General features: G+C 39.9%; 1 protein-coding gene across 1 annotated transcript in view; it reads left to right on the forward strand.

The window, feature by feature from the left end:
* The window catches only part of SYNE1 (spectrin repeat containing nuclear envelope protein 1), a 437,342-nt gene that overhangs the window by 306,047 nt on the left and 119,042 nt on the right, over positions 1–12,253 (forward strand). The window contains exons 103-108 of the mRNA XM_089530176.1: positions 123–278; positions 1,139–1,348; positions 3,522–3,623; positions 7,128–7,247; positions 7,751–7,951; positions 8,232–8,405. Coding sequence (XP_089386302.1) covers positions 123–278; positions 1,139–1,348; positions 3,522–3,623; positions 7,128–7,247; positions 7,751–7,951; positions 8,232–8,405 — 963 coding nt within the window. The remainder of the gene's footprint in view (positions 1–122; positions 279–1,138; positions 1,349–3,521; positions 3,624–7,127; positions 7,248–7,750; positions 7,952–8,231; positions 8,406–12,253) is intronic.

Genomic DNA, 12,253 nt, shown 5'->3' on the forward strand with positions numbered 1-12,253 from the left:
TGGGCGTCACAGTCTAATAATATCAAAGGGACCACCAGTCACCATCTCTTCTTTTCCCCAGCTCCAAATATAATACTGTACTAAAATATTGTATCTCTCTCCTTTTGGATGTCTTTATTCAGCCTGGAGGTTCAGAAAAGGAGAGCCTACTCTTTGAGCAAAAATTGTACAGTGGTGTATCATCTACCTCTTCCTGGCTAGATGGTGTTGAAGAGCACTTGTTTGTTGCCACAGCTCTGCTACCTGAAGTAACAGAAACTTGCCTCTATAATCAGGAAGTGAGTATGTCCTTAAACTACACATTTAATGTGATATTTTTCATTTATTGTAATGAAAGGCAATGGAGAATACTAGTATGAATTATAATATGATGGAGAACAGAAGGAAATTTCACTTACATCTTCGTTCTCCAGCTAAGAAATAATGGCCACATCACAAAGTTGGACAGTAAGAACCAAACTCTGAAATGCCCTGCAAAATATATGGCTGATGTGGCCTTCACAGGGCTATGCAGGTGAAATGGAGCTATGCAGTGTCTGCTTCAAATTCGCCATAGAGAATATTTAAAAGATTAATTTGGCAGGTCTGTTGAACAAAGCGTGCTCCTCACAGCAAATCAGGATGTATGTACATCAGTTGTTATTTCAGAGATTTGCAAATTACTGCTGTGAGTTTAGTTGGGAGGAGGTGGACATAACACTGCATTTTTTATTCCTGGAATGTAAACAAGTAGTTTGCAAACCATGATCATATTTTTAAACAAACTGCTACATGGCTAAGCAGAACCAAAAGGAGCCTGTGTGTATGTACATAAGAGTTACAGAAAAGATGGGTGATAGAATGATGCAAGCAAGGGGAAATCTGATAGTGAGCATTTACACTGATAATTATAGGGAATGTTGTGGTTAATTTTGAAGTATTGCAATTTACCAAAACAGATACTTTTACATACACAGTTTGCAAATATGATCTTAATTCAAGCATTAGGAAATGTGAAAATAATAGCCTAGTGCTGTTGATCATCACATAATCTTGATTACTATTAAAAATAATTTTAGTAATTGTGTTGATACAGGATCTAATATTTTTGATACTAAATATTTTTAATAATATGTTTTGGTTTTGTTTGTTTATCTAGGTTCTTGCAAAAGATATTAAAGAGATGACAGAAAAAATGGATAAGAACAAGGATTTGTTTTCCCGTGTGTTTCCTGAGACTGCGAATAATAGAGATGTTATAAAGGACACCTTGGATTGTTTACTAAAAAGACTAAGATTACTGGAGACACTAGTAAGCCAAAGGTGTCTAGACATGAAAGAGAGACTTCAGCACATACTAAGTTTTCAGGTAGCATTTTCCCTAAACTCTTAATGACCTATCTGATTGTGCATGATAAAATTTGTTATTTTAAAGATAAGCATCTTGAGTCATTGGCTTTAGAAGCTGACATTATAAATATTTTAGGGCCTGTCTGCACAGGCCAGATAAACTGTCCTCCTCCTGGCCTCATACTGGCCTCCCTGCCATCCTCTCAGTGAGGAATCCAGACAGCACAAGGACCAATAGCCAAGACTGGCATGACCATTCCAGATGGTGTCCAGACGTTGCAGTGCCAAACCCAAGATATACTCCTTTTACAACAGTGTAAAATAATTATTAACCTTTATTTATAAAGCACTGTACATTTACACAGCGCTGTACATACAATCTTTTTAATTGGACGGATCCCTGCCCTCAGGCTTACAATCTAAAATAAACCCTTGTTTGCTCCGGATCTTCTTGGAAGATCTAGAATCCTCAGTTCCAATACAAGGCAGCTGTTTAAAATGCATCACACTGTGCCACTAGGCACATCTGGCACTCACTCTGAGGACAAAACAACTGTCCAGCCATGCGGTCATTGCCGGGAGCCTCTTTCTGACATCAGGAGCAATTTGCTTTCATTGTGTCTATGCTGGGTGGCACAGTAGGATGCACATACGAACAGTCACCTAACATTAGAACAGAGGGCCTGAGGTCAGGATAGCTCCATGGCCAGGATACTCCAGGCTAACCCCGAATCCTGGCCAGTGCAGACAGGACCTTAGTCAAAATGCTTACTTGATAAAAGCTACCTCTAATGTAGGTAAACATGCAGGCAGCTGTTTTAATTTACAGGATTTCCTTTTCCCCAACAGGAAGATGAATGCATTGTTTTTGATCAAATACCATGAAGTACTGTAACAGTGTGCAGTCAAGTTTCACAGAACTCTTGCTTAGGTATTTTTTTTAAAGGTGGTTGAGGAGAGGAGTATTGTTGGAGAGTGCATTATGACTTTAACATTGTTTACAGCATTATGCCTTGTATGTAAGATCACCAATGAATACGTGGAGAATGTATGTTTGCACAAAAGCCAATCTGCCTTTTGAAAATACATAAGCCAACAGTTATATAAGTCTGTATCTATGACTAAACAGAAGGCATGGATCTCTTGTGAGGGAAAAAAACATAAATAAAGAAAAAAATGTGAACATCATTATATTAGCAAAGCTTGAGATTAATGTTAGAAGACACACTAGGTATAGAAGTATCTTTACATGATGGTTTGCATATTAACTTTTTATCACGGGGCTCTTGTGAGAACAAAAAAGAGTTTGTGGTCTTGAAATTGAAAAGTGCTGTGCAAAACTGGTTGGTGTTTTTTTTTAATGTTTCTGTAATCTTGTATTTCCAAATAGACATTAGCACACTAGGGCTGCAAATCTGGATGACTCAGCATAGTAGTTCTGCATATATGCTCTGTTGAGCCATATACCAAACTCCCCCCAAATCAAACAGACTTTGAATCTACCCCCACCGCCACTAGTCATTCCATGCTTTGTTGAAAACAATTTGGATCAAAGAAACATCTGGATACAACCCTGTAAAGAGATGCAACATGATGGCATCAGCACTGAGATCTGCCAGGATCCTTGGAGGTCTCAGAGGTGTTGGAATCATTTTGCATCTTGATATGGAGACATAGCCAGATGCTTCTCCAGTTCTCCAATTCTGCCCTCTCCCCACAGCTCATGGAATACAGTAGCCCTGAGGAGGAGAATTCAGAGGCTTTGAGCACTGGTGAGAGAGGAAGGGAATGCCAACCCTAAGCAGTGCCCCTGAAAGGACATATGCAGACATAAATGAAACTTACACGTGCATATATGCCAGTAACATGATGCCAGCCTAGACATGTGAAGTTAGGTTGTATTTGTGTCAGATCATGGCAAATATTCAGTGTGGGAGATCTGCTGATGGAACTGCTTCCTTCAGGAGGGGTAGAAATATCATTTTCCCACTGAAACAACACAAAAAGCCTGCTCTGGAAGTCTGGAAAACCATCTGGAGCTGAATTCTGGATTTTGTAGGGAAGAGAGGCATAAACTTCTGCTATATTGGTGCTGCAGTGCCACTGTAATATTGGATTTACCAGTAGACCTGTAGCTGCCAAACATTGCATCATTTTACAATCTTACATATATATTTTTCTTTTGCTAACAGAATGACCTGAAAATGATGTTTGCAACGTTGGCTGATAACAAGTATATTGCCCTGCAGAAACTAGCTGAAGCAGTTGAATGTCCTGAAACAGAACAGATACAGGTATATAAAGGAGAAATTGTGTATAGTTGGCCTGCCATATCCATGGATTTTGCATTCATGGATTCAACCAACCACAGTTCAAAAATATTCACCAATTTTTATGTTTTTATTTATTTATTTATTTTGCATAAAGCAAACCTATAATAGAACTTGAGCATCCACAGATTTTGGTATGCATGGGATGTCCTGGAACCAAACCCCAGAAAATACCAAGGGCCCAGTGTAATGAGTACCATCAAACTAGACACAAAGTAGTTTCCAAAGTGTGCATATTGTCTGACAGTTTTTCTTCATGGAAATGAGCAACATTTCTCCTTGAAAGATTATGTTGCTTACATTGGAGTAAATATGCATGACTTTCCAAGTAAGGTTCTTTAGTGTTTGGAAACATTTGGATATATAAATAATATACAGTCCGCTCTTGCTTTATGCAGGGGATCCATTCTGGACTCCCCCACGTAAAGCAAATACTGCACATGCTCAAGCCCCATTTAACTCACAATGGGATATGCCGCCCCTTGCCCCCCACCATATATAGTGCACCAACGTATGACGTGGGCGCACTGTATATCAACAACAGAATTGTTTAATTGTTCCTACCCCTCTTGTGTCAACTTGTGAGCAGAATTTTTACATTCGTATTACTGTTGCTATAATCTAGTAACATTATCTAAGCCTATCTGGGCACAAGATTGTAGCCAGAAAGTGTAAACAACGTGGTTTAATTCAGTTTTTGAATGTTCAATACTACATGACAAGCTATAAGAGCATTTGGGTAAAAAATAAAAGTAATTGGTACGTTCTTGTGCAGTTCTAAGGATGTTTTATTTTTTAATAAGACATCATGTATGAAAATTAAAATGTAGGACATCATTTAAAGCAGACAGTAGTTCTTTTCTGTAGCTGTACAAAATTCAGTATTTTTCACAATCTCCTCAAAAACAGGAGAAATGCATTTGCAGAGAAAGGACATCAATACTTTAGTAATCATTTGCTTGTTTCTAAATTGGCTTCCTTCATCTTCAGTGATGGCATGTAGCCAAATCTGATTAGCTGTATAGTGTTATGACTCAGTTGTGTTTAATGTTTATTCTAATTGGCTAGTCATAATTGAAGAATGACTTAAAACACATAGGAGGTGTAACCAAGGAACAATGGCTGCAAATGCCTACAAACAATGCTGAGGTACATATGTGGGGAGATAGTTTGGGGCAAAACAGGCCACCCCAAACAGGAGGCTTCAAGCCGCCCCTTCTGAAGCCAGATTGGGGATTCAAGAACTGCATGCTATGGTCCCAATCCACCTTTTTCCCAGCTGAAAAAGGAGGAGCAAAAAGCCGGCTTTTCTGCCCTTTTGCGTCAGGAAGCCTGCTTTAAGGTGCTCTGGCAGTGTGCAGCATATAAACACCATGCCACCAGAGTGCCTGGAAGCTGGCCCCCATGTAAACATTTGGGCGGCTTCCAGGTGGCTTGGGAGCATGCAGCATGTAAACACTGCGTACGCACACTGCCTGAAAGACAGTGCAAAGGGGCAGTCTGTTTTCACCTCTTTGTCTCATTTAGAAATAGTACTTTCATTCTAAATATCAAAACAGGGAATATGAAGTACAACCATATGAAATATAACAATTGTTTTTAAGAAATAAGTTGGATATGCTTGAGTTTATTTGAAGACAACAGTGTTATGGTGTTGGGTTTTGTTTGTCATATACAATTTTATCAAATTATTTTATGATCTCTTTAAATGATTTTGAACTGGTCACAAGGTGGATCAAAAATATAAACTTTGTAATGTTAACTTACATTTTAAAATTTAAAAGGGCATACATGTATATTCTTAACTCCGCACGTCATGCATTTGTATACAGAACCACACTGTTTTTCCATCCTGGAATTTTAAATAAAATCAGCCAATTGATAGCTTATTTCTTCATTGACTATATTTATCATATTTGTTAACTTTTTAAAATCCATTTTTAAATGATATTCCAACATGTCAGATCTCTTTCACACAATGCCATTTTAATTGCCATGGCTTCAGCCCGAGATTTTTTTGTAACTATTCTCTGGCAAAAAAATCTAAATATATAATGAAACTACAAATCTCAAGACTCCATAGTGTGGCCATAACCCTTAAAATGTAATCAAAATACTATAACTGTGTGGAGATCTCAGAGGCATCATTTCCATGACAACTAGTTTGTCATGAAACCCCTGAACCTTGCAGAGGATTCTATGTTGTGTTCTCAGATGAATACATTCATAGAGAATTCTGTTGGTGCACTCCTTGGTATATTGATTTGTTATGCCAGCATAGTGTACAAGCAGTTTACAAACAAACAAACAAACAAAAAAACACACACATTGAAACAAAGGGTCCTCAAACAAACAAACAAGACAAACAGCTTCATTTATATACCACTTCATACTGAACTAACAGTGTCTAAGCGGTTTATAACTGTAAGCTAATTGCCCCCACAATCTGGGTACTCATTTTAATGACCTTGAAAGGATGCAAGCCTGAATCAAGCTTGAGCCCTTTTACTGGTACTGACCTCACAACCGTCTGGTTTTGAGTGAGTGGCTGCAGTACAGGCATTTAACCACTGGACCACCAAAGCCAGAATTAGCCTAGAAATACTGACTTAGGCCCTCTACAGACCAGCATAAAGAGCTGGCATGGGGGCAGAGTCGGTGCATGGTGACCCATGCTGGCCACTCCAGTTCCACCCCAACCCCACCTACCTGACCTGAAAGTGGTGGGGTGTCACACCATATCTTTGGTGCAGCATTTACACACACTGCACTGAAGAAATGGCAAAAAGCCACCACTGCAGCTAGGGCACCTTTTCCGCAGCACAAAAAGTTTTGTGCTGTGGAAAGGCTAGATCAGGGCCACAGCGTATAGTTGCTGCAGCCCTGATCTGGCGAGGAAAGGGGATCTGCAAGCCGCTCCAATGGGGTGGTCTGTTGAGCCCCTTAGAAAGTCATTTTAGGTAACCTTCCCATGACACCTTTAGTTTCTATATTCCATTCATAAATCAGACATTATGAAAATGTTCAGGAACCAGCAGCTTCCTTTCCTTTTTGGTGTCAGTATGCCTTCCAGTTCTCTGGGCATAGTTGTGCCAGTCCAGAGTCATGGCAGTCATGCTTTGCACATGCTACTGATTTACCTGTGCATACATGACTACAGTAATGTTTCCACGCGCATAAACACTACATTGTAAGCAGCTGGCTAATTGTATTTAAGGGTCTTTTGTATTCTGTTACTGATCTTGTCACTAAAGGACTCCTACCTCGATTTTCTGAAGAATGAACACTTTGGTTCCCTGGGACATAGTTTGGAGACTATTCTCCTTGTTACCCTTACCTAAAGTCTGTGTCAAAGTTTATACCCAGCATTACAAACAATATACACCTGCACTGAGATGACATTTTTTTACATCTGGCATTACTGATATTTGCTTTGTTATGACAGTAGAGTTAAATATTTTTACATAGGCTATTCAACAAGCAGAAGATGGATTGAAAGAATTAGATGCACGAATCTGTGAATTAAAGAAACGTGGAGATAAATTGCAGATTGACCAGTCATCCATGCAAGAGTTATCTAAACTTCAGGCAAGTAGACTTTTTTTTAAAAGAAACTTTTAAATGGGTTAAACAGAAAATGGTGAGGATGAAAAAAAATGTGAAAATGTTCCCATAAATCCTTGCCATAAATAAATAAATAAACTCTCTGATAGGGTCAGAGTCAACTTGAAGTCACATAACACAACAAGATATTTGTATTCAGTTTTATTTTTATTCTCCATCTTGCCTTTGCTTTTTTTTTTTAAATGGATAATCTGGATCCTAATGAAATGAAATAATAATAATAATAATGTGAAAGATCTACTTTAGATATGGATTTATTTTAAAAGACATCTTTGAAAAAATGCTGAGATAAAATTTTTCATAAATAAAAAGTAAATAATATTCTATTTTTCCTTTGACCCCAGGTGCTTATTAAAAGAACAATGTTTATAGAAAGAATAATCTAGTTCTTCCATGTTTAATCTCTGTGTGGGTTTTCTTTGTAACTGAAAGGAAAATTATTGCTTTTGCTTCTTTTCTTATGCCAGGACATGTATGATGAGCTTATAATGATCATAGGAACACGGCGCAGTGGACTGAACCAAAATCTGGCACTTAAGGGTCAATATGAACAGGCGCTGCAGGATCTGGCTGACCTGATTGAAACTGGCAAAGAAAAGATGACAGCTGACCAGAAAATGATTGTCTCATCCAAAGAGGAAGTTCAAGTGCTTCTTGACAAACATAAGGTACAAAACAATGTATATAATTCGTCCAGATTTATCCAAATTTCTACATATAATTTAATACAAACAATGTTCTGTTGATGTCTTGTTGTCTTTATACCCTTTTTGATCTTCTTCAATGATTTGTCGTGTCCTGATGAGATCTGTTTAAAATTGAGTGGATATATGTTTCACTATATGATCACATTTTGATTTTCTTTTTAAAAAATCAGTTTTATTTTATCAGTTTTTATGATAACAAATAATGATACCTTACTTGTTGTTGTTTCTTAAAATCCCCTAGGAATATTTTCAAGGACTGGAGTCACACATGATCCTAACAGAAACACTTTTCATGAAGAGAAGCAGCTTTGCGTTTGTAAAGGAAACTCAGTTCCATATAGAGTTGATGACACAGGCCTCTGCTGTGCTAAAACAGGCTCATAAGAGGGGAGTGGAGCTGGAATATATTCTAGAGGTGATAATCTTTTGCTTTTCTCTTTTGTTAAAATAGGTAATTGGCAAATACAGTTCATTCAGTCTTCCACTGGCAGAAAAACTTACTGCTGTGTCAGAGCTAATATATAAAAATAACCAGCATTACCTACAATAAGCTATTTGGAGGGTAGTAATAATAGATTTTTCCAGTCATTTTGTCAGCCTGTAACATCATGTCTTTGAAGATTTAATTAATAACATTTCCTCATTCCTTCTAAAATGTTAGTTTTGAGTGGATCATTTCAAGGGATTTTTTGGCAATTTGTCAAGTATATTTTTGTAAAAGAAACCTAACAAAGTACCTTCTTAATAACATGTTGTTCTGCACTGGACCTGGCTACAATTTTAGGCCTCTCTAAGGTTAATATTGAAAACTGACTCATACTGTTATAAGAACTGAAACAGAGGAAGCTGGACTACATGAGTGTGACTCCTTTCCCATCCTGATAGATGTGAGATAAGTGTAAGCAAGTCACTAACAGAAAGGTTTACTCCCTTAATCTGTCGCTAGCCAAGTCTATATTTTGGAACTAACAGACTAAAACATAAACTAAGCACTGGCTACTAAAGCATAAAGCTACTAAGCACTGGAAAGTTGTTAACATTTTTCCTTAATGCTAAAAAAAATCCCATTTGCCTGGTAGCAGAGGTGACAGCCAGTACATTACTGACATCAGACATTGATTTAGTATAGAAACAGCTTCCTTAGAATCAGATGTAAAAGAGATATAGTGTGCCATCACCATACTGATGACACTGAACCTCAGAAACCCAGATGACCTCTTCCAGGGGTTTCATGTAAATATTAGACAGCATGAGGGACAGAACACATGAGGGACACCACAGGATAGTGCCTGAGGAGGGGCGGGGTTCAAACAGGCATCCTCCCACATCTGTACAGTGGGCCCAAAATATCTGTGGGGATTTGGTTCCAGGACCCTAAGTTGATGCCAAAAAAGTGGTGCTAAACTCCTTATATGCATAGTGACATAGGGGATGTTCCTACTAGGTGAAACCCCGCGTTCTGAATCGAATCCCCACCTAGAATATTGTGTCCAGTTCTGGGCGCCACAATTCAGAAAGGACATTGAGAAACTGGGGCGTGTCCAAAGGAGGGCGACAAAAATGGTGAAGGGTCTGGAAACCATGCCCTATGAGGAACGACTTAGGGAGCTGGGGATGTTTAGCCTGGAGAAAAGAAGGTTAAGAGGTGATATGATAGCCCTGTTTACATATTTGAAAGGATGTCATATTGAGGAGGGAGCAAGCTTGTTTTCTGCTGCTCCAGAGAACAGGACCCGGAACAATGGATGCAAGCTACAGGAAAAGAGATTCCACCTGAACATTAGGAGGAACTTCCTGACAGTAAGGGCTGTTCGACAGTGGAATGCACTTCCTCGGAAGGTGATAGAGTCTACTTCCTTAGAGGTCTTTAAACAGAGGCTGGATGGCCATCTGTCAGGGATGCTTTGATTTGGATTTCCTGCATGGCAGGGGGTTGGAGTGGATGGCCCTAGTGGTCTCTTCCAACTCTACGATTCTATGATTCTATGACTCTATGATTCTATGAATCCAAGGAGTGGCGTTCCTATTAGGATCCAATTTAAACCTAGAACGGTTCTAGAGCAACCCGCAATCGTCCCCACTACAAATCGAATCGTAGAGCGGTATAAAATTTTGAATCGAGTTTTCGTCATTTAACGCGCGTTAAAAAAATACTAGGGTCTGACCTTCGTTTTTCCCTTGATTCGAGTTAGGAACCTGAGCATTTAAATAGGAACGGCAGCCTTTGAAATCGGGTTAGCTGGATGGGAGGAGCGGAGTGCGATGGGGCTGGCCTTGGGGGAGTTGCCCTTTCTGTCCCCATCCGTCGTGGCTGTCGCCATTTTTGCTTCCCTCACCCCTTTGTTCGCTGTGGTCTTTCAATAAGAGATAAGGATTATTTTTATTTTTTATTTTAATGGTTTACAGGCGCTTAATCTCTTCAGCGCTTTAAGCGCCTGAAGTCCCGGCTGCTCAAGCGCCTGCATCTGCCAAAGGACTACAAGGCTTCCCCCGGTGGATTGCAACCTCCCCTCTGTGTGGGGAGAGCCCATTTCTAACGGAGGAGAGGCAGGAAGGCAAGCCTCCTCTCGAAGAGGCATTCCCTGCCCGCTTGGGCTCTGATCTCGCCCAGGCAGGGAAGGGAAGGCTCCTCGCGAGGAGGCATCTGATCTCGCCCAGGCAGGGAAGGGCTCTGATCAATGTGGGGGGGGGGGAATAGAGCCTTTCTCCCTCTCTTTCTCAAACGGAATCTGCCTTCTCCTCCAACCCTGGAAAGAGAATCTTTGGGAAGAGTGCTCCCTCCCTGCTTTTCCAGCAGCCTCCTTCATTGATCTCTGTGCTCTCTGAAGGGATTCTCCCTGGCTGTCTTGGGAGACATGAAGAGGGGATGCTGTCCTGCAAAACCCATCCCATAGTTCCTCTGGAAACAGCTTGGGTTCCCCAAATTCGCTTTGCCAGAAGCCTCTGCCATTGATCTCTGTGCTCTCTGAAGGGATTCTCCCTGGCTGTCTTGGGAGACATGAAGAGGGGATGCTGTCCTGCAAAACCCATCCCATAGTTCCTCTAGAAACAGCTTGGGTTCCCCAAATTCGCTTTGCCAGAAGCCTCTGCCATTGATCTCTGTGCTCTCTGAAGGGATTCTCCCTGGCTGTCTTGGGACGTCTCTTGCTCTTGCTTTATTTGGCTTTCACTCTCTCCTCTCTCTTAGGTCTGCAGCCTCTTGACGCTGGGATCGTTCTCTTTTCCCCATTTCTGTCATGTGTCTCTATCCCACTTAAACTGACTGCCTTCTCCTCCTTGATCCCATTTTCCAACCCTGGGCTTTGAGTCTCTACCCACTGAAACACACTGCCTTCTCCTCCTTAATCCGATTTGGCAAACACACACACACTACAGACAGACAGACAGACAGACACACACACACACACACACACACACACAATTATATATGAATACTCACACACATACATGCATATATATATAAATGCATACACACACAAACATAGGTATATATACACATATATATTTGTGTGTGTGTTTGCACACATGTATATATATATATGCATATGAGTGTGTGTGTGTGTGTGTGTGTGTGTGTGTGTATATATATATATATAAGGTAATTATAAACTAACAAGTTTTTGAATTTATGAAAAAACCTTCATCTGTAGTTCCAAACCCACTGTAGAAATAATACAGTTTGAGACCCCTTAACCTGCCCTGGCTCAGTACTAAGGAATTATGGGAACTGTTGTGTTTGTGAGACATTTATCCTCCTCTGCCAGAGAGTGCTGGTGCCATAATAAACTACCATTCCCAGGATTCCCTAGCACTGAGTTATGGCAGTTAATATGGGGAGACGCAGAAGAGGACGTTTGAGCGATGAAGCGCCTTCATTGGTCCATTTGAAAAAGAAAAAAAAACGCCAAAAATACATCGATTCACAAACTGTCAATGAAATGGAAACGATGCCAAAAGTTAAATCGCTTCCAAATATTCCGGATTAACGTTACGTCATTCTGACGTACTATTGATTGACAGCCCCAAATAAGGTATGGAGGAGAAGAATCGATTTATTTAAACACCGATTTCATGCCAAGTAGGAACGCTTGCAGGTAAAAACTTCGATTTAAAAAACCAGATGGGAACGAAGAATAAAAGCGATTCGGAACGCGGGATAAGACCAGGGTTATTTTGAATCGGTTTTATTAAAAACGTTGTATTTTAAATCGTTTCAAATCTTAAGTGAGAACACCCCCATAGAGTAGAATTCTTCAGGCTCCT

Source organism: Sceloporus occidentalis, unplaced genomic scaffold (genome assembly GCF_023333645.1).
Source record: "Sceloporus occidentalis isolate IW3139 unplaced genomic scaffold, rSceOcc1.0.p SCAF_6, whole genome shotgun sequence".
Lineage (NCBI taxonomy): Eukaryota > Metazoa > Chordata > Lepidosauria > Squamata > Phrynosomatidae > Sceloporus > Sceloporus occidentalis.